The sequence below is a fragment of the Perca fluviatilis genome, chromosome 23, assembly GCF_010015445.1.
Source record: "Perca fluviatilis chromosome 23, GENO_Pfluv_1.0, whole genome shotgun sequence".
Classification (NCBI taxonomy): domain Eukaryota; kingdom Metazoa; phylum Chordata; class Actinopteri; order Perciformes; family Percidae; genus Perca; species Perca fluviatilis.
The window spans coordinates 4,469,310-4,492,887 of record NC_053134.1 but is presented as its reverse complement, the minus strand read 5'-3'; the positions used below and the strand labels follow the sequence as shown (position 1 = coordinate 4,492,887).

At 41.6% G+C, this 23,578-nt stretch overlaps 2 protein-coding genes across 2 annotated transcripts; one reads left to right on the top strand and one right to left on the bottom strand.

Moving 5' to 3' along the window:
* slc35e3 (solute carrier family 35 member E3) lies at positions 1-9,427 on the bottom strand. The gene is given in 9 exon segments (XM_039792070.1): positions 1-1,107; positions 1,226-1,310; positions 1,987-2,069; positions 2,285-2,383; positions 3,456-3,515; positions 4,202-4,312; positions 6,815-6,934; positions 6,936-7,289; positions 9,177-9,427. Coding segments are annotated over 8 exon segments (942 nt in total). The 5' UTR covers positions 7,218-7,289; positions 9,177-9,427; the 3' UTR covers positions 1-1,005.
* A 487-nt stretch (positions 9,428-9,914) lies between these two features.
* Positions 9,915-23,575, top strand: nup107 (nucleoporin 107). Its single transcript, XM_039792071.1, is given in 27 exon segments — positions 9,915-10,057; positions 11,425-11,504; positions 11,697-11,792; positions 11,966-12,060; positions 12,489-12,624; positions 12,733-12,836; positions 13,297-13,412; positions 13,495-13,543; positions 14,516-14,587; positions 14,753-14,841; positions 15,041-15,116; positions 15,304-15,417; positions 15,507-15,597; positions 15,716-15,795; positions 16,114-16,239; positions 16,457-16,563; positions 16,748-16,796; positions 17,732-17,801; positions 17,991-18,106; positions 18,448-18,637; positions 18,958-19,064; positions 19,452-19,554; positions 19,689-19,849; positions 22,265-22,390; positions 22,619-22,732; positions 22,986-23,153; positions 23,359-23,575. Coding segments are annotated over 27 exon segments (2,751 nt in total). The 5' UTR covers positions 9,915-10,049; the 3' UTR covers positions 23,467-23,575.
* Positions 23,576-23,578: the final 3 nt, after the last annotated feature.

Genomic DNA, 23,578 nt, shown 5'->3' with positions numbered 1-23,578 from the left:
CACCATTTCTAGCCACTGGGGGACCATAGGCAGGCTGGGGGAACGCATATTAATGTTAAAAAAAACTCAAAGTGAAATTTTCATGCCATGGGACCTTTAAAGGGTACATTGTGTGTAAATTAACAGTTTAAACTCACTACAAACACATACAGTATTTGAACACAGCCTGTCTCTTTTCCTTTGGCAAGTGGCCATTGTGTAATACACGTTTGGAATGGTGCAGCCAAGCAGTTATTAAAAACGATAAAGCAACTGTCACTTTAAAGCAAGAAACGTTTTCATTAAATGACAAATCCCTTAAAGATAGGACCTGACAGAAGGTGTACTGGACTGTTTAGAGTCCAGAAACAGCAGGACCAATCCACTAAGCTTGGTAAATACACACGATAGTTGGTCTAAGAATCAAGGAGCAGAAACACATGGAAGACGATGTACTGCTTTACATCATCTTATGTTGAGCTGCCTTTCTTTTATTCTTCTACTAATTATTATATTGCCTCCAGCAGCAGAGGAAGGTTTGGTGCCTTCGCTCGAAGGGTCTTTAACAGAATCTGTCCTTTAACTCTGCCCACCCTATGATGACATAAACCTGTAGCCTCCTTTTGATTGGTTACTAAATGCATCGAAGGTCATCAGATACGTCAGACAGGGCGTGAGTTTGACCTCTCGCATGCGTCGGTGTAAAAGCTCTTTGAAAAGAAAGCTGTGCCTGTTCTTTTTATCTGCTTTGGATGAAAACAAAGATGGTGTCTGATTTTTAAGTATCCCTAAGTTACAAAAAAAAAAAAAAAAAAGCTTTTCATTTTCCAGCTGCCGGTGTGATGAGCTTCAGTGTTGTTGGGGCAAAGACCCACGGGAAGAGCAGAGGATGTGTCGACATGTCGGAGAACAACGATGAAAATCCTTACTCTACTAAAAAAATACTCTTAAAAATATATATATAAAGAGTCTTCAGCCTGTGGCCAACGGCGGGAGTCTGTGCAGTTGATTGACAGGTAAGTCAGCCTACGGTCTTTGAGCAAGGCGGCTCTTCCCCTCCTCCTGTTCGTTCAGCTTGAAGTGAGTGTAAGACAGGATACCTGCCAGAGTGCAGAGGATCCCCAATGCCTGAGTGTGAGGACAGAAAGACAGGGAGAGAAAAGAGGGATTGGAGGAAATAATAATGGAGAGGTTGGAGCCGGAAAGTTGCCAGTTGAAATCATCAGAGCAGCCCAGTAAGACTCACCTGGTTGAGTGACAGCGGGTCATGAAAGAGCAGGTATCCTCCAATCAGAGTGATGCAGAATTTAAAATGACCAAACATGTTGTAGCTGCAAAATAGGGTCAGGAGAACACCAACACGTATGAAACCCATTGAAAATAATGAAATCTAATATCTAGAATAATAAGTAAAGACTACCTGAAACCCCTTAACTGTCCCACAAACCGTCTGAAGAAGTTCTGAATCCCTTTTAGAGAAACCGGAAAGCTCTTTACAAAGCCATCAAATGAGATCACCAAAGACACCTTCCAGGAGACCAGCATCCCCCCCCCCCCCAAGAAACCCTTAAGCCCCTTAAATCCCCAAGAAAGACGACCAAAGACCTCCTTGAAAAAAACCACAGACCCCCTCAAGAACAGCAGAAATCTTCTCCACAAGTTCTGAAACCCTTTCAAAGAAACCAGAAAGCTCTTCACCTAACAGTGATCTCCCAGAGATCAACAAAGACCCTAAAAAGTCCTAAAACCCTTTAAATCCCCCATTAATAAAACCAAAAAACCTCACCAAGAGGGTCTGAAATCTGTTTAAAAAGATCAGAAAGCTCCTTACAGCGCCCTAAACCAAAACCCCTTAAATCCCCCCTTACCCAACAGAGTCCTTAAACCTCTTCAAGAAGGCCTCACACCTGCCAAGAAGAACCTCGACTCTTACAGCCTTGAGAAGCCTGTTAAACACCCTTCAGACCCCCCAAAAGGCTCTTCGGGCTCCCATATATTGCAGGATACGTGACAGCTGAGGTGTTTCCAATGATCCAGTAGATGGACAGGTTGACCAGGAACGCCACCACACCCGAGAACAGCACCGTCACCTAGGCAACAAGAAGAGAACACTGTTACCCCAGCTACATGACAATGTACAAAATCATCAAATAAAGCTAGTTGCATATTGTTCGTATGTTCAAACTAAGCCTAGTTGTAAGGCAAGGGTGTGTGTGTGTGTGTGTGTGTGTGTGTGTGTGTGTGTGTGTGTGTGTGTGTGTGTGTGTGTGTGTGTGTGTGTGTGTGTTGTGTATTTGAGCCTGACCAGAGCAGGTAGAGACCAGGGTCCAAATATTCCTCCGTCTCCAGTCAGCGGCTCAAACACGGGAACAACGCAGAGCAGGAAGCCCGATGACAGAGGAGCCTGACGGGACAGTCACTGTGTTAACATTACTGTCATCTAGGGCTGGGCAATATATCGATATTATATCGATATTGCGATATGAGACTAGATATCGTCTTAGATTTTGGATATTGTAATATCGTAATATGGTAAGTGTTGTCTTTTCCTGGTTTTAAAGGCTGCATTACAGTAAAGTGATGTCATTTTCTGAACTTACCAGACTGTTCTAGCCTTTACCATTACCCACAAAGTCATTAAATAATTTCTGGATATTATTGATCAAAAATCTCATTGTGTAAATAACATTTTGTTAAAGCATCAATAGTCAACCATATAATATCGTCGCAATATCAACATCTAGGTATTTGGTCAAGAATATTGTGATATTGGATTTTCTCTATATCGCCCAGCCCTACTGTTATCTGTTACATCAAATTATGGATTCATATAAACAGGCCAGTGTTAGAGTCACAGTATTAATACAAACAGGCTACTATTACAGTCAAAGTATTAATATTCAGGGATGTCTTGAGCTGAGCTGCACTGTATCAGAGCCACGGTATGCATTCTTGATTTGTTTTGGTCAAGTCCCACATAAAGATCAACAAGTACTAAGTCAAGTTCCAAAAGAAGGGTAAAAAATCCCCAATCAAGTCCTAGATCACAATCAACAAGCCCCAGGTAAAGACCAACAGGTCCAAAGTCAAGGCCAACAAGTCCCAAGTGAAGGGGAAAGATAAGGAGAACAAGTCCTAGGACAAAACCAACAAGTCTCAAGTCAAGTCCCAAATAAAGAACAAGCCCCAAGTCAAGTTCTACGTGAAGACCATCAAGTCCCAAGTCAAGGGGAACAAGTCCCAGGTCAAAACCAAGAAGTCCCAAATAAAGTTCTAAGTCAAGACCGATAAGTCATAGTAGCAGTTTAACCAGAAAGCTAACCGTCAGCCTGACTAAGGTGGTGTAGACTGTGTAGCAGAGAAAACAAACTCATACGACTCTCTAGTATACTGAGTACTAAGTGACCCTGGTACTGTTACATTCACTCACAATATAATTTGCAGTTACAGTATCAATGTTAAATTATTAGTCATACCTGATAGTACAGAAGCTGCATGGAGTTCACCTGGAGCTCATGTTGTTTAGCTCCCACCCACTGAGAGAGAGAGAGAGAGAGAGAGAGAGAGAGAGAGAGAGAGAGAGAGAGAGAGAGAGAGAGAGAGAGAGAGAGAGAGAGAGAGAGAGAGAGAGAGAGATTTACTTTATTCTTGTTAATTTTAAAGCCCGACCGATAAAGGATTTTTAAGGTCGATATCGATACAAATATTTGGTGATTTAAAAATCTGATATTCCGAGATAGATAGATAGATAAACATCCACAAACACGTAACAAAACAAACAGATTTCCCTAACATTAGTTATTTACGAGTCTTCACTAAAATAATATGATAAAGTTTAAAAATAAACTTGTTTGTTTTATTGTCACAACAGAACAGAGGAACATAAAAATATATTAAAGTTCTGATAAATAAAATGTATAAAAATACAAACTTAAGATATGAAACTTAAAGGGTTGTTGGTGTTGCCAACAGGGACGTTGTAGAGTGCCCTCTGGTGGACACACTACACAACGCCAACACTCAGAACATGGTTGAAGGGGGTTTCGTCCGTTTTATTTTTTTTAAATATTTATTTATTGGCCATTATAAATGCCAATAGTTTGGAAAATGCCTAATATAATATCGGCCCGCCGATATATCGGTTGGGCTCTAGTTAATTTCACACAAACCACTTTGTCTTTCTTGTCTCCGAGACGTCTTGTTTCTCTGTATATTTACTCACCACTTGGTAAAGCGACGTCACCAAAACACCCAGCGTTGCAAACACCGTCCCCAGCAGGTTGAACCTCACGTCAAAGTACGAATTCAATATCACCCCTAATGTGATGGGCACCTGGAGAAGCAGACAGGTACAAGTTCAAAACAACTAAACCACCTGTTACAGCTCATCACAATGTCATAAATTACAGAGAGCTTTTACTACAACACCACTATGGTAACAGCTTTAACCAGCTACTACCTTCAGATTACCGCAACGGCAAAGGTATGAACTTTCTACGGCTGTCCCCGATATCTCTTTTTGTGCTTCGAAGCTCAACAGCGAATATTCAAAGCTTCGGTAGTGGCGGCCACGAGGGCCTAGGCAATATATTGATATTATATCAACATTAGAGCTGGGCAATAAATCGATATTATCTCGACACTGATATAGGAGACTAGATATCGCCTTAAAATGTGGATATCGTGATATGAAAGGGTTGTCTTGTCATGATTTTACAGGCTGCGTTACAGTAAAGCGATATCATTTTCGTAACTTAACAGACATACTAGCGGTTCTGTTATTTGCCTTTACCCACTTAGTCATCATATGGGCTTCTCCCTCGTCCCCCTGATTGCCTGTGAGCTTCTACTGACTATACGATAATTTCTCTACTGTGCGACTGTGGTCATGACACAATCGTTAGCCTATTTTCACAAAAGCGTCTGCTACGGGGCCATAATGTGAGATACAAGGTAATGGAGCCTTTTATACATTGTCGTGTTTCTTTAGAAATAAACAATGGACAAATAAGAGTCTGTAAACGCTTCAGATGTAAAGTTATTCGCTGTCAAAGTGACATCAAAATGAATGGGAGTCAATGGAAAGCTAGCGGGAGGTGATGGCTTGTTAGCATCAGAATCTCCCCTTGGAGGTACGCTTTCCGGACGCTCACTTACCACCTTGGTAAAACTTTCTTGTGGCAGTGATAGAGGCAGTGATGTTTCCTGTTTCCTGTACGGGAGTCTCACACCGGCTCAAAACACACCGACAAGTCTGATCGCCGGTTACATGCCTGGCCACCGCAGCGCGACGTCGGGTTGCGTTTCTCCAAAAGTTGAATCGGTCTGAACTTTATTACAGTATTGAAGGAAAAACGTGAACCAGCCCTAAACGTTCCTTACCAGTAGGGCTGGGTACCGAACGTCGATACTTTTATGGTATCGAAAAAAATATTCCAATCCTATGAGTATCGAAAAATTCTTTATCTTTCGGTGCCAAATTTCGGTTCCAAAAGCGTCTTAGCGTGTAAGCGCAAGCTTATCTGTCCTCTCTGCATATTGACACAGAGCGGAGCTCCGACCGACACACACACACACATACGCACACGGAGAGGTGCGGACGGAGTAAACTGTCTGCAGTTTTGTTGAAGTCACAGAGAGTCACGGTTGGTTTCAAGTGTGGTTACAGTTTTTCAAAACTTCACGCAGACAGCGTTTGCTGCGATATGATAATAGGCTCGTTCGAGATGAACTGCGCCTCGCCTGTAAAGTAGACGAGAGCAGGCGGCAGCAGCAGGGGCGGTGATAAAAGTCCGCTCTCAAGTCGGACAGTTTTCCAGCTGACTCCAGCAGCCTTCAGGCTGAACAGGAAGTGACAGAAACACGGTGGTCCGATTCCGATTTAATAAAATGTTATCAGACCCCTATATCAGCTCCTACACAGTCTCCAGTTGTTTTTATTATGACAAAGTAGCTGTCAAAATTCTCTTACATGCATTTTGTTGCTGATTTTAATAAACAACAGACTGTAGATGATCCGTAATCTGAACAGATTTAGTCTCTCTGATTTTTTAAACACAAATACACTATCAGCCTCACAACATGTGTTCTGTACAGAATAAGCTTTTAAATCAGACAAATCACAGTTAAAATCCCTCCGATTGAAAATCAATAAAAAGTTTATATAAAACGTCATCATGTTGAGTCGATTCTGAACCAATCAGCTGTTTGATCAGCTGAGAGGCCGGCGTTTCCCAGCATGCCCTGGGTCCACCTGCGTCCGCCTGGCTCTTGCAGTTGGTGAAAAGCAACTGCGCTACCTGCATCTCAGAACTACGGCCGCCTTGGTCTCGTGAGATTATCGTTGCCCACGTGTGCATGACGTCAGAGCAAGTCGGGATCAAGTCGGACACAAATCTAACCGGCATGCATTGGGCGCCGATCGCCGGTGATCGATTCTGCGCAGATCTGGCTCATCTCGAACGAGCCTATTAATGGCGAGCCGAAAGCGGTCGCGGTGCTGTTGACGTTCCACTTCCTCTTACAAGCAGCCACAACGGTGGTTTCTCTGCCCTGATGACTGACTGACAGGCTGAGCTTGCAAGGCAAGGAGGCACTTTTATTAATGTTACTCTGAGTGAGCAGTTTTACCAGATTTTTTTAATTTTGATAACTGTTTTGATTCACAATTAAGGTGGAAATAAAAGCTTTGTGTTTAATGTATTTTTGTTGATGTTGAAATGGATTTTAAAACATATGGTATCGAAAAAAGTATCGTTAGGAATCGGTATCGAAACTGAGGTATCGAAATTGGCACCGGATCGAAAGATTCTGAACGATACCCAGCCCTACTTACCAGTGTCAGTTTAATCTTGGTGGAGAAGGTCTTCTTGTAGTAGGTGGTCTGGATGAGGATGATGACGGGTGTGGTCATGGCTTTAGCCAGCTGGTACGTTCCTATTGAGTTGTTCTGCAGGGGAAAGGTTGGTGAAGGCCACGAACCCACAGAAGCTCAGAGCCAGCCACACAATCCTGCGAATGGGAAGGCTTTTTGGAGAGAAAATGTCCATTTTGTTACAGATGTAGAGTCCCAGCCAGGTGACCACAAAGTGAACGAGGGTCAAGGTCATGTTGGGGAAGCCATAGTGTACGTAGATCCACTTGTTGATAAAAACAATGCAGATGGAGGACAGCAGGTTGACCAGCAGGCCGGCGACGATGCGCCTGTTGGATGATAAATTTAACAGCGTCCCAGCCATGGTTCTGGAGGTCTCCTAGCTTAGCTTACCCAAGCCGAGCTTTGTTTAACTTAGCTGAGATAGTTGTTCACGCTGCAAAAACAAGAGAAAGTGAATATTAGAAAGTCGAAAAACTTTATGTTCAAACTCTAACATGATCATTTTTTTACAGTAGGGCTGCTCGATTATGGAAAAAAAAATATAATCACGATAATTTCGGTTAATATTGAAATCACGATAATTTAACACGATTACTCGTTGACTTCTGGAAAGATGTTGCAATTATTGAACATAAACAGTGAAAAACGTTAAATAAATCAACAGTATAAAAAACACATACAACTGTGAAATTTGCCTTTATACTTTTCCTATTGAAACTTTATTACTTTTTATTTTCATTCAGAACCCAAGAGAAAATAAGAGTTTACTCTCAAAACATAATAGCTAAATATTTGTTTTTCTTGATTATTCTGTTTTTGTGATCATTGGGAGCCAAAATCATAATCACGATTAAATTTCAATTAATTGCACAGCCCCTAGTTTACGGTCGCTTTATGTAAACGCTATAGTGCAAAACTGCTGTGTTTTCAACATACCCACATGTGTGGTACTACTTAAGTAAAAGGAACAACACTACAATATACAATACTTTGTTACAAGTAAAAGTCCTGCATTTACAACTAAGTACTAGGGATGCACCGATCTGACTTTTTCGAATCCGATCTGTCTCTATACCGTTGAATTAATAATAAACTGTATACCTTCCACCTTATACCTTCCTTCCACCATGTGGAAGAGACTAAAGGCACCAGACTTTCCTAACTAAACATTACTTTCCTAACTAAGACAAAATAACATGGATGTAATGTATTGCATTCTTATTTATTTGTACACTGAACTCTTCCAGAATGCAACACAGGTGCGACAGAGGGGGAAAAAAACTAACAGAATTGGATTGGCCCGTGGTTCTGTTAATTATTCCGATCCCCGATCCAGCTATTTTGTCAATATCGGACCGATATCCGATCAGTGCACCCTACTAAGTACATAAGTATGGTCATCAAAATGCAGTGAAGGTACCAAAAGTATAAGTACTCATGGTGCAGCATAATTGCCCACCTTAGTGTTATATTATTCTTATATTATTTACTATGCATTACTGTGGAAGCAGCATGTTTATGTTAAAGCTGTTGAATGTAAAGCTAAGATTAACTACTTTATATACTGTTGGCAAAGGTGGAAATTGCATTTACTCAAGTTCTGTACTCAAGTACGCATTTGAGGTACTTTATGGTTCTACCTCAATACATTTCAGAGGGAAATATTGTACTTCTAACTCCATTACATTTACAGCTACAGTTAAAAGTTACTTCAACAAGTTAGAAGAGTTTAGAAAATATGATATAAGTAGTTTGCATTAGCTTCACTTCCATCATTGTCTAGCGTAAGAATAGTGCTTAAATAGCAATATATGAGAGTACAACGCAATAATATCATAAGTTAACACTGAATTGGGCAATTTTGTGTTGTATGTGATACAATAGCATCTAAAATATAGTGGAGTAACAATAAGGTGGTAGCCTAGAATAAAATGGTTATTCTCAAGTAAAGTACAAGTACCTCAAAGGAATACTTACGTCCAGTATTTGAGTAAACGTACTTCATTACTTCCCACCACTGTTTTACCAATCTGTAAACTAACTAACACAGGTAGGGGGAACATTTTGCGGTTTGTAACGGTTGACGGTAAAATAGCTGTTTTTTTAAATTAAGTTTGGCGTGAGTCAGTAATGGAACTAGTTAATGGAGGTTAAACCGTAAATTAAAAGCTTAAATGGCGTGTGTGTTATTGTTGGTTAACACGGCATAATAGTTTTAAGATTTTTAAGTCTGAACACAACATAGCTCCGTCTATGTGTCTGTCTCTCTGCCTGTCCGTCTGTCTTTCTCTCATTCTGCCACGCAATAAGAAAAGTTTACCTGGGGTCTCCATCTTTCCATCTGTCTCCCCTGCTTCTCTTCTTCTGTCTGTCTCGCTCCGGCCAAACAATCACCCCGTGAGTTAGCGTCTCTCCCCGGCAGTCGAAGCTCCAGTACCGGCCTTAAAAGTGACGAATCCCCGCTACTGTCCTGCTGGATTTTCTTACTCGCACTCCGGCAGAATACAGCCGTGATTTCTGGTTCCAAACCGGACCGTGTGTTCCTGTTTCCTCCGTGTGTAACGTCGTTTAACGTGCGTGTATTGAGCAACAGCGGCCGCTAGCGGACTGGAGGGGGTAGCAGAGCAGAGATCATCTCTATAGCAACAGACGACTCCCTCACACAGAAAACTGCGATAGCTAAATCCAGACAGGAAAACATATATGAAAATATAGATAATAAAATAATAAAATATCACAGTTAGGACTTACTGTGTTTTGTATGATGTGAACATTTCGATTTTCTTTTTATTACTGCTCTGCATTTTTATAAATTATCTTAATAACTTTGTAATTTGAATCCTATATTCTATTTTTAGAGTGTGTGTGTGTGTGTGTGTGTGTGTGTGTGTGTGTGTTGTTTTGTTTCGAGGGCAATTCTCACTATTTTCTGTATTTTGAAAAACCAAAATAAAATAATCCTTAATTTAAGAAACATTTTCAATGACTTTTTCAAACGATTTTTACTTGTAACATTGTATTTGTACAGGTTTACGTCTATGGGATTTCGTCCAGAATGCAGTAACACCGACCGACCTGTGGATGGCAGCAGTGTGCCGCACAGCATCCAGTCTGCCGGGAATTCAAAAGAAAAGAAAGAAGAAGTAGAAGACTCACGTTAGCCTCGTGAAGCGGGAATTGACAGCCCACTATCATGGACTGGTAAATTACATTTCATACTTTTTAAACTTTAATCAGCTTTGACACCCGGTAGTCATATTTCTAGTTCTGTATGTGGACCGTTGCCTTGTTATTTAGCCGGCTAGTGCGGTTACTTTACTGTGCTAGCTGGAGGCTAACGATGCCGTTCATAGTCAGTGCGGATGCTAACCGGCTAATTTCTGGCTTGTGTTCTGTTGACATGTTTAACCTAATGCTAATAACGTCTTTTTCAGTCAGTAGTTGCGCTAACTAACTAGCTACAGTTAGTGCTTGTTATTGTTTACTCAAAGGTTAAATGAAATGCTATCCCCACTGAACAAACTACTAACAGCAGCTGTTTATCGTTGTTAGCTGCAGAAACTGCTGCAAACTGTATAACTGTTTTTAATCGGTAACGTTACACCGTCCCAATCAGTGAGTACTTCCAGGTGTTAATGAACAGTTAATCAACTAGCTATTGATGCTATTGTGATGGATAGTAACAAAGTACATTTACTCAAGTACAATTTTGAGGTACTTTACTTGAGTATTTCCGTTTCATGCTTCTTTATACCACTAGTTCACTCATTTATTTATTAACTTAAACTACTTTGCAGATTCAGGTTATAAATAGAAAATGTAATCAACAAATACATTATGATATATTAGATTTATAATGTATATTACCCAGCAGTATAAAAAGTAATTAAAACTAGCTACATGTTTATTCTTTACCAGCTGCAACATTGAAGTGATGAACACATTAATCCATCAATCATTATAATCCAATCATATAATATAGTATATTGTTCTGAAATGGGTCATTCTGCATAATGAGTACTTTCACTTGTACTTTAAGTATATATTTGATCCTCATACTTTAGTACGTTTACTTAAGTAAAATTTTAAATGTAGGACTTTAACTTGTAACAGAGTTACAGTGCTACTTTACCAAAGTAAAAGATCTGAGTAGAACTTCTTACATTGCAAGCAAAAAAACGTTTTCTTCAGTTCCAAGCTGGACAAATAAAAAAAAAGTTTTTTTTTTTTTTTTATAGCTCCATCATCCAGACCCAACTCATTACATATGATTTTACAAAAATAGTTTCACCCCCTTAAATCTTCATTAAATTATCAATAAACATAAAATAGACTATATCCTCAATTACACCTGAATTGCATAAAAAACATATTTTGTCAAATTTAGCTTTAGGCAAAGTTTCTCTACAACTGCTGCGTGTGAAGACAAAATTCAACATTCATACAGATAAAAACAATCAAAAACACTTCTTTGTTGCACAATGTGAATTCAGTGCCAGGGACTCTTGGGAGTAATATTTGTTGCGTAGTTTATACACAAACGCGTAAGTACTCGTCTTGTCTTCCAGGGGTCAGAGTGAGCTGCTGTCTCCAGTGGTTCGAGATGAGGAGGTAACAGTCGCTGCCCGCCGGAGGAAGAAGGTGGCCTGTATCCTCAGAGAGAGAGCTGTTCAATATGGGGAAAATCAAATATCACGATATTTTTTGACCAAATGCATCAATGTCGATATTGCATTTTTTTTATTGGAATGAAACTAATTATTTGAAGCCATTACCAGTATTCAGTAATAATGTCAGAACTGTCAGCGTTGTTGTTGTTTTCCCTAACTGTTGGTCTCAGTCCCGTCACCCGGCAGTGGCAGCCCAGTTGTTTCCACAGCAACGCCAGCCCGCTCCCTGATGAGGAACACTCCTGCTTCACTGTTCAGACAGGCTGGTAGGACACACACACACACACACACACACACACCTGATTATTGATTAAATCCTCTAATATATCAAAGAGCTCCATATTTTACTAAATTCTCTCTCTCTCTCTCTCTCTCTCTCTCTCTCTCTCTCTCTCTCTCTCTCTCTCTCTCTCTCTCTCTCTCTCTCTCTCTCTCTCAGTAACTCCCAGGTTTCCAGATGTTTCCACAATTTTGGCTCCAGGAGGTCGAACGCCTCGATACACACACACACCCAGAAACGCCCTCAGCAGTATGGTGAGACACACACACACACACACACACACACACACACACACTGAGGCAACTGTCAGAAAGAGAAAAATATGGCACCTCAGTTCAGTAAATTGCCATCCCATGATAAGAATATGGTGAATGGAATATTAAGTTTGCAAAAGTATTTTTTTAGTTTATCTGTAACATATTTAAACTCCAAATTCATTCAGCCTTGCATGATTTGTGCGACAGGTCTGGACCACTCATACATTTTGTTCGTACCTAAGAGAACATTCGAGTTGGTGAATGCTACAAGTCCTCTCACATCACTCCTGTAGCTGCATCTTCAGAAACAATCTGATTCTCGCATGGGTCTCAATCTTGTAGAACAACAAATCTGTCAATCGTGGCGTAAATAGAGAGAAGTCAAATCCACGATTAACTTTTTAAAATGATGTCTATGTGTGTAGAATTTGGACGACAGTGATTGGAGCAACAGCATGTACATCTCCCCTGTTTCGGGAATGGATAACTCCAGCTTCTTCTCAGACGACACCGCCAACCTTAGCTCAGCCCTACTAAAGGAGGACGACCCTGGCGAGGCCGGTGAGTGAAACAAACACTCCCAAGCCCACTCTGTTACCTTGCATTGTTAGTTTTCACAGCACTCCTGTTAACGTTGTCATTTAAAAAAAAAAAAAAAAATCTTTTCAGCGGCTGCCAGTCTTTTCCCAGAGTTCCTCGCCTCGCTTCAGAAGCACTCTTCCTCCGCGGTGTTTGAGCTGCTCGACGATTACCAGACACTTTGCCAGGAGAAGGTAGGCTTTGTATTATTATATTTCTGTTTAAAACAAACAAAGATATATATATATATATATATATATATATATATATATATATATATATATATATATATATAACATGTTAATTAGTGAGCTTCAGAGGTGCTGGTAGGTGGATTTTGTTCCCTTTTGACAGAGCCTGTTTTCCAGTCTTTTTCTAAGCTAACCAGCTGATAACTGTAGCTTGATATTTAGCGTATAGACATGAGTGCTATCAATCTTCTCATCCAACTTGTTTACGTCCCAAAATTAATTATTCCTTAACGTACAAAGCTGGAAGCAAGACGTGCCTAGCTTAGCATAAAGACTGGAAGCAGGGGGAAACGGCTAGCCTGGCTCTGTCCAAAGTTTAAAAGTACACCAGCACGTCTGATGCTCACTACTTAACTGACTGCTCAGTTTAATCACTCACATTCTGTCCATCACCTTATTTAAGGTGGACGTACTGCAGTCTGTGGTCCTCAGAGCGGGTCAGAACAGTAAGACAGCAGGAGTCCACTGGCTGCTGCAGCAGGAGAACTGCACCTGGAGACTCATCACGTCACTGTACAGGTACCTGTCCGACTGATCGTACCTGTACCTGTCTGGCTGGCTGGCTGTCCACTTGTCTCTGATCATCTGTCTGTTTCTGCAGGGACCGGGTCCAGTTGGCGCTGGAAGATGATATCATGACCGACATGGTTGTGAGTAACAGTTCATGAGACTTTCAAACACAGGCACACACTCTTGGAAAGTCTTGCTTACTTGGGTTAGGGTTATTAGGGTTAGGGTTAGTTATTAATCGATTAGTTGTCAACTATTAAATTAAATGCCAACTATTTCATTATTCGATTAATTGGTTTGAGTCATGTTTTATGAATAAAGTAAAAATTCTCCGATTCCAGCTCTTTAAATGTGATTGTTTTCTAGTTTCTTCTCTCCTCTGTTACAGTAGTCTATATTCACGACGTTCCTTTTTTTTGGCCGAATGTCTGTTACCTTCCTCTTTCTTTGTGTTGGCGTTCTAACCTCCGGTGGATTTGTGAGGACTATGGTTAACTGCTCCTCAGATCTCTGCAGGGTAAATCCAGACAGCTAGCTAGACTATCTGTCCAATCTGAGTTTTCTGTTGCACGACTAAAACTACTTTTGAACGTACACATGTTCCACCAAAACAAGTTCCTTCCAGAGGCTATTTTGCAGCAGCACCGTGGCTCCGTCCGGCACCACCCATGACAATTGTGATTGGTTTAAAGAAATGCCAATAAACCAGAGCACGTTTTACTCCCATCTTGGAATGCTGTATTGACTAGCGAGACCCTCCTCCGCAGCGCTGTGGAGGAAGGTCTGGCAAAGCGAGACCACTGTGACAGTAAACTGAATGTCTTTGAGTCGTGAACAAAACAAGACATTTGAGGACGTCATCTTGGGCTTTTGGGAAACACTGATCCACATTTTTCACAATTTTCTGAAATTTTATAGAACGAACAACTAATCGATTAATCGAGGAAAAAATCTGTAACGGCATAATCGACAATGAAAATAATCCTTAGTTGCAGCCCTACACCTAAACTTAATACAGACACCCACTCCTAACAACTCCTCCTGAATACACTGACCTGAAGCCTGAATTGAACGCTGTAAAGATGTAGTTGTGTTTGTGTCTCTGTGTCAAGGTTCCCAGTGAGAGTGAGAAGGTTGTGGTGGAGCAGCTTTTCCAGCGGGATGCCATCATACGTCAGAGTCAGGTGCGTACACTTACACTGGCTGTACTTGCTGCTTTTTCCTCCAGCTGCCCTATACTCGCAGTAAACCAAAGATTAGATGAACACAATCGTTCCGCGTCAGGACCAGGAGATAACATCAACTGGAGGCAAGGCAACTGCTAAATATAGTTAGTTTTTGTGTTTCAGCTGGTCGTCGATTGGCTAGAGAGCATTGCCAAGGATAAGATTGGAGATTTTTCAGACAATATAGAATACTACGCCAAAAATGTCTGCTGGTGAGTTCCTGTTGGTCTGTTCTAAAATATCAAGTCTACAGTTATGTGTATTAAGATCATCAGTGAGTTCCTGCTAATGTGTGTGTGTGTGTGTGTGTGTGTGTGTGTGTGTGTGTGTGTGTGTGTGTGTGTGTGTGTGTGTGTGTGTGTGTGTGTGTGTGTGTGTGTGTGTGTGTGTGTGTGTGTGTGTGTGTGTTAGGGAGAACACACTCCATTCGCTGAAGCTGAGGAGAAAGAGCGGCACTACCTTCACTGTTCCTCTGGTCACTGAGCTGGTAAGGCTGGTTACCTGGGCAGTAGTCTGAAACAGAAGTACATTTCCAGGATAAAGCCTGACATCCTGTCCCTCCGCCTTCTGTGTGTTGCCTTTGCTTTTGCTCATAATCCCTTCGTTGCCGTCTACTTTACAGGCGAGGCACAGTTCACCTCGAACGAGCCTAATGTGTGCGTTTGTGTGTTCAGGACCCGGACGCTCCTTTCAGGCAACAGCGCCCCCTGGCTGACCTGGACAGAGAGGATGACGCCCGACTGCTGAAGAACCTGTTCAGCCTGATCAGAGCGGGGATGACCGAGGAGGTAGAGGCACAGATTAGGGTTCATGCTGTATTTAAAGGGCCGTGATTGGTTGTTTTTCTCATTTTGGTTTAACCATGGCGTGTGTGTAGGCTCAGAGGCTGTGTAAGCGCTGTGGTCAGGCCTGGAGAGCAGCAACTCTGGAGGGCTGGAAACTCTACCACGATCCCAACAGGACCTCAGGTGATCTCTGACCCCAATGTGACCCGAGTGATGAACACCAGTTTTCTTGTCGCAGTCTGTAAGCGTGTCTGTTAACCCGTCGCCAACCAAGACTTACCTCTTCCACCTCTCTCCGCAGTGGGTATAGAGTTGCAGCCTGTTGAAGGAAACCCTCAGAGAGGAATCTGGAAGGCCTGCTGCTGGAGAATGGCTGAGGAGGTACAACACACACACACGCATGTGTAAATCTTCTTACATTCAGTAAAGCTGATACGGTGTACAGTGTGCAAATAAAACCCTGATTACAGAATTAACTATAAAGAATTACCGTTGCACTGTGTATTGAACTATTGGCCAGTGCTAAGGCAGTTTATTTACTTATTTGTAATACTTACACATGATCACAAAACCACCACTGTTTGTTTTAAATGTAGGAAGTGTTTTCTTCTTTAGAACAATCTGCACACGGGTACATTTTGTGACAAAAGGAACAAAACAATTTGGCGTTAACTTGCTGTGTGTGTTTGTCTGTTTTAGGAGCAGTTAAACCGATATGAGAGAGCGATCTACTCCAGCCTGAGTGGAAACCTCAAACCGGTAATATAACGAGTTCGCATTTCTGTGTCTTCGTGTGTGTGTGTGTGTGATTCTGTTTGTGTATATGTTATTAATGATGGGACCGATTTGTCCATCCTGGACTAGATTTAGGACCAGAAGTCACCAGGGTTAGGGTCGGTGTTTGAATGTTTTGTCTATAAAGTGTCGAGACATGATGGCAAATGCCCAGAGTCCAAGGTGAAATCTGCTAGTCTTGTTTTGTCTGACCTACAGTCCAAAACCCAAAGATATTCAGTTTGTGTAAATATAAAACCGAGAAAAGCGAGAGTTTTCGAACAAAATTGAAAATAATTGATCTTGTCGTCAAATGTCATCGGGGATGGCCCACCAGGAAATGGAGACGCTGCCACGAGAATACCTGGAGGCCAAGTACGTCACACACACACACACACACACACACACACACACACACACACACACACACACACACACACACACACACACACACACACACACACACACACACACACACACACACACACACAAATAAACAATAGCAGTAACAAACACACCTTATATCTCTGATGGTTTCACTGTCTTTCTCTCTCTTAAGTTGGACGATGGAAAAGGTGTTTGAGGAACTTCAGGCCTTAGAGTTGAAGGTGAAACTCGCACAATAACTAGGGATGCACCGAAATGAAAATTCTTGGCCGAAAACCGAAAAAGAGGATACTAAGACCGAAAACCGAAACACCGAAAGAAATTATGCCAATTATTAGTACCATTGCATTTATGGCTATGACTGTGTACTAACTTTACTAAAATCAAAGCATTGCAATTGTATAAATTAATATTAAAGTTTAATTAAAAAAATATTTAGCAGAAATATGGCTACAATCTGATAGTCACATACAGTATATAGTAGCCTAAGAACAGAATAGCTTAGTAGTAGTTGTTGTTGTTGTTATTATTATTTTTTGAGGCACTTTCTTGCAGGATTTCACTGAACATATCAGACAGCGAGGGTGCATGCCCCTCATCTGGTGCAGAGAGACGAGTCTTTGTTTCTGCGCTCTGATCTCCTCCGGCGCTGGGCGCTGCTCCGTCTCCGTCTCCACGCGGGTTCTCCGTCTCCATGGCGGCCTGGATCATTTCTCGTGCGCGCTGCTTTATTTCCGCATCCAAGTAATGGTCTTTATAACGCGGATCAAGTACAGTTGCGATGAAGTGCAGAGGATCCGAATAGATCACAGTGAAACGTGTGCTGACAGACTCTAAGAGCACTTTTCATTGTTTTCACTCCGTGGTCCGTCTCAACCTCTTTGCTTGGGAGACGCTTTGCAGGTGTTACGGATCGGGTACTGACACACGTGCAGGTCGCGGTTTCTGTTTGCGTCATCACAACATTTCGGCCGTATTGTTTCGGGGATAGAAGTATTTCGGCCGAAAACGCCCTTTTGGGCCATTTTCGGTCGAAAATCTTCGGTGGACGAATATTCGGTGCATCCCTAACAATAACTGAATGTGATTGGTGAGTCACAGGACTGAACACGCACACATAAAACCAGCTTCTTTCTCTATGTGTGTGTGTGTGTAGAGGGTGTTGGAGGAGACAAAAGAGCATCACCATGTAATCCAGAAGTTTGTCATCCTGGGAGACCTGGACGGTAAGACACCTCTGACCCCTGATGAGGAATCTAATTTGAGATCTGCTCTTTAACCAACACAGGAAGAAAAAAAATAATATATTATTATTAATAAAGTTTTCACTCCGCCTTAAAAATGTACTTATAACCCCAAAAAGACTGCTTCTATCCATAAACCGTAACCTTTTTCTCTCTCTGTTTCTCTCTCAGGTCTGTTTGAGGAGTTTTCTGAATGGCTGACAACCTCTAAGCCCCTCCCTTCCCACCTGCTGCGTTTCATGACTCACCTGCTGCTGTTTTTCCGCTCTCTGGGTTTGGCATTGAAGGTAAAGTAGAGGAATAGGTCCCAGTTATTACATCAGGATAAAGATGTACCATCTCGTTTTCAAAGGGGGCGGTCGGTCCACCACTTTGTTCCAGACTGGAATATCTTTACTTTAACTATTGGATTGTTGCCGGGAAGTTTTTGTACGGACATTCATGTTCCCATCAGGATGAATTTGAATTACCTTTGGTGAAAAACTTTTCATCTAGCACCATCGTCAAAAATGTTGACACCGTTTCCAAGTTGTGTTTTTTCTCTCTTGAGAATCAGAATCTGTGTGTTCACTCAGATTTAGGAACAGTTCAGGGTGATGTCTGCTCACCTTTTTCTCGCTCTCCTCAGGAGGAGGTGTGTGTGGATGTGCTAAAGGCGTACGTCTCCCTTCTGGTACGGGATCAGCAGACCGACCTCGTGGCGAGCTACGTTAGCCAGTTACCCGCCGAGGTCGCCACCGTTGAGTACGCCGCTTTCTTGGAGACCGTCAACCAGCCGGAGATCCGCCCCCGCTGCCTGCAGCTCGCCACTGATGCCGGTAGAGATGGAAAATACTCAAGTTTCACTTTATTTATCCTTAGTAAAGGAAATTTAGTGCTTAGCAGGATGTCTAAAACACATACACAGTAAAAAAGCACCACCACACGCCAACAACGTTGTAAACACAACAAAGGACACACATCAACACATCAATGGAGACACTCCTTCCCCAAGAGAGCCTTGTTAGCTTGCGCTTGCTGATCATTGGAAGACCACCGTACCACACCGCAATAAAATACTGAAAAATGTCCACACTGATGCCGGTAAGACAGCAAACGTTATTACTCACTGACTGTTTGTTGTGTTGTGTTTGTGCAGGTCTGGATGTCGCTGCGATAACCAAGCTGGTGGTGGAGACCGTGAGAGAGAGAGACGAAACCGAGTTCACACACCACAGCCAGGCGCTGGAGATGGGAACTACAAAGGTACGGAGTAAAAAACAAACCATGACATTTTTCCACAAAAACTATTGGCGACAACCTTTTTTCCTCCTATGAAAAAAAGTAAACAATAAAGTGTTATAAACCGGTAAATAATGCCTTTTCAGGCAACTTTGCAACAGAAAAGAACAACATCAAAGATGGTGACAGTTGTAGCTTCAGAAGACTAAAAAGATGTAAAATATCACAAATGCATGATTGATACTCAGATTTTATTGATGAAAACTAGATTAAAATGTCTTTTAAATTTTTGACGACTAAAACTAACGAGTAAAGTACTAAAACTAAATCAAGTGTCAAAATTAGCAACATAGTTTTTTAGTTTGCATGTGTAGCGCTGGGTGGACTTACTGTGATGCTGTGCTCCGATAGGAGGACCTAAGAAAGATCGATGTCATCGATTGGCTGCTGTTTGACCCCGCCCATCGAGCAGAGTCCCTAAAGCAGTCCAACGCCATCATGAGGAAGTTTCTGGGTATTTTTTCTTTGTATTTTGTGTATTTATTTATACATCAGGGATGTCTCGAGTCTCCCGTCACCGACAGTGAGGACCATGATGCATTGCGTCTGTCTGACTGCATGTCTATCTGTCTGTCTCTCTCTCTACAGCTGTGCAGAAACACGACGCAGCCAAGGCGGTGTTCTCTAAAGTTCCAGAGGATTCAATGAGGGAGATTTACTGCCAGTGGTCGGGGGCTGGTCAGACCTCGTCTCTACCTGCTGAGGACGAGAACGCCATCCGAGAACACCTGTGTATCAGAGCCTATCTGGTCTGTCCCCTTTCTGTCTTCATTTTATAAATAGCCTCAAGACTGATTTGGCCGTAAGCATAGTTACCGTGTCTGTCTGTAATAATGCTATGTTTAAGGTGCTCTAAGCAATGTCACGCGTTTTTTAGGCTACATGTTTTGTCACATACAGCAAACACCTCCTCTCTATCCACTAGCTGCCTGTCCCCTGAACACACTGTAAAAAAACCTCTCCTCTCTATCCACTAGCTGCCTGTCCTCTGAACACACTGTAAAAAACATCTCCTCTCTATCCATTAGCTGCCTGTCCCCTGAACACACTGTAAAAAAACATCTCCTCTCTATCCACTAGCTGCCTGTCCCCTGAACACACTGTAAAAAAACCTCTCCTCTCTATCCACTAGCTGCCTGTCCTCTGAACACACTGTAAAAAACCTCTCCTCTCTATCCGCTAGCTGCCTGTCCCCTGAACACACTGTAAAAAAACATCTCCTCACTATCTGCTAGCTGCCTGTCCCCTGAACACACTGTAAAAAAAAGCGGTCTCTGTAGACAGCCCAGGCTCCACAAACATCAACAATAACAAACTGCGCCAACCTGGGGCCTGTTTCACAAAAGCAGAATATATAAATCCAGGATAACTGATAAAGCGAGGCTTGACCTAGTCTAATCGGTGCATCCTGGCTTGGTGTTAGAAGGCCGAGCCAGGTGAGGAGACACTAGTCGAGCCATAAGTAATTCAGATAGATGTCCACGCTTTCCTCAAAGACCGCGAGGTCGATCACAGATTTACTGATTCAAAATGAGAATACGGTTGTACATACTTTATACAGAGTGAGCAGCGTTTGTGAAGTATGATGACGTGACACATTATTTGTATAAAGAAAAGAAAACAGCCGCTGTAATGAAACAGCGAGCAGGACCACTTGTAATTGTAGTAAATATATCGTTAACTACCTCTCTGACTACCGTTAATATATCATTTTAATCTTTACAATTACGTTACTTTGTAGTGAGCAATTGATAGATACAATGAGATTTTTTAAGCTAGTTGATGGTAAATTTCTTTCACCTGTCTCCCCCCCATGGGTAATATAAGTTTAGTTTAACTTCACTGCTCTTTTAATGAAAGTGTAAATTTGTTTGAATGACGTAATTGATGTAGTTAGAAGTTATTTTTTTAGATATTGTCCGCTATTATCTGCACGCTTTTTCTCCCGTTCTTTTTTTTTTTATAGAGGCAGAGTTCCTTCTCTACATATTATGCCTTGCTCCTGTATATATGACATAGAAAATAAAACACTGAAGAAATTGGACTCTAAAATAGAAGTATGAAGATAATTAATGATAAATTCATGCACACTGTAAACATAATAACAGATATATTCATCATATTCCCCAATATAGACAACATTGGGTGTCTCTCCCTGGTACATGATGTACAGTATACATCACCAATAGTGGTCCAGTGACTAGACTATTTTAGGAGGATTGTACAATTAGGATATGTTTTAAATTGTACAATCCTCCCAATTATATTCCCAGTTACTACAACATAAATTGTTAGAATAAATGCACATGAAGTAAAACATGATCTTATAGGTTAAAATTTAAAAAAAATGAATCGAAAATGATTCAAGGTGTTGGTAACTATAGAAATGTACACATGTATGTATTGCCCTAGTAACAACTTCATTTAAAACACATTTGATGTATCAGCCTCTAATTATCTCAACAACTGCCATAACATATTCTCAAACTTCTAATATGAACAGCAGTTTCATAACAGTAACAATGACTGTCACATGAATAATTATAAATAAAAAATAATGGTCACAACTTTAAATAATAACAGTACTTAAATAAACAGCAAAATGCACCTGCTGTATTTAATCCAGCTATAATAACAATAGTAAAACCAGTGCTGGGTGATCAGAAAAGGCTCCAGTTAATAAATCCTGGCTGTTAGCCTGGTCAGGAGCAGTAGCTGTACAGAATAAATTCCATGGTGATTTATGTTCCGCTTTCGTGAACCGAATCAAGGCTTAATTCATCCAGGATAACTGGGAAATCCCGGCTTAATCCCTTATCTTGGTTTTGTGAAACAGGCCCCTGCACTACAAGACAACAAACAGTGTTCCAGCCAATAACCGACAAGAAGGATTTGGGGGTGGGGGTTGGGGGGTTAGTGCATGGAAGGGAGGGGGGAGGGGACGGGATGAGGAGGAGGGAGGGGCGAGCTAGCCTCCGTTTTGTTTGACAATACTTCGAACGTCAACAAGAAGTGACGTCACCCAACATCGCTTAGAGCACCTTTTTTAAACGTGAAAATAATCAATATGCTAAACCTTATACCAGCATTGTAGCTGCAGGACTACTTCCGTCGGTTCTGAATGTGTCTTTTATTTTATTTATTTATTTTTATTCATCTCACAGGAAGCCCATGAGGCCTTCACTGACTGGTTCAACCACAGTAGCTCTGCGCCCCAGAAACCAGCACCTGCCCCTGAGGCCAAATTCACAGAGAGAGTAGCCAATGAGATGAGAGAAAAGGAGTACCAGGTACACACACACACACACACACACACACACACACAAAATATCTGTTTTTCATTTAAAAAAAAATATTTAATGCATTTTTTATCAATAAAGCTCATCTAGAATTATGAATAATTTGATATTATTATTTGGGGTCTCTGCCCAGTAACCAGTGTTGGAAGAAGTACTCAAATCTTGTACTTAAGTAACAGTACCAGTACAACAATGAAAAGAATGCTCTGTGTGTGTCAGGCCTCCCTGTCTGCCTGGTCGTGCCGTCTGGACGTTCTAACTGAAGATGTGAAAGAGAGAATCTACAACGTGCTGCTGTTCGTAGACGGAGGATGGATGATCGACAACAGACCGGTAAATGTTTACGACACATGAACTGTACATTTAGGGTGTTTCCACTGCAGGAATTTTCCAGGGAATTAAGAAACTTAACCTGTTTGGACCGAAGGAACCAGGGACTGAATTTAGTTCTCCAGGTGCTAAAAAGGGCCCTGTGTACGTTCCTAGATTTGTTCCTCTGGTCCCATGGGGCTATTTATAGAAGTGAGAAATTGATTGTCTGCATGTTTAATTGGTTGATAAATGGATTGGTTGGTTGCGTTTTCAGGATTCTGAGCCGGATTCAGAGCGCAGGCACCAGATGGCGGCGTTGCGCTCTCTGTGCCTGCCTCGCCTCACTTTTTTGCTGCTCAGCGTGCTGCAGAACTCCTCCAGACACCAGGAGGCGCTGCGACTCGCTGACATCATCTCATCTGACCAGCACCGCCTCTACCAGGTAACTAAAGCGATTTTTTATTGATCCTGTACATTGAGTTAACTACACTCTAAACTACATGTTCTGCAGTAAAGGTTTTTTACGTTTATCTTTCCGAACTTTTACTTTTAGCGGTTTGATTAATATGGACCCTGTTCTTTGAGGTTCTTGTTTATTTCATTGATAATGTTGAACGTGGTCCGTTTGTTTCTCTCCACAAATTCAGGTTTTCTCTAAAGAGGAGCTGAGAAGGTTTCTCCTGAAGTTGAGGGAGTCGTCGCTCGCTCTATTGGACCGAGGACTCGATCCACTGGGCTACGAGTTACAGACATGAACACAAAGAAAATACACACACACACAGAGCAGTGTTTGAATCCCTGTTGTCTTTTTGTATTGTCTTAATCTTTTTTTTGCAAAATAAAGGCCCGTGTTTTTCTGTAGTAGCT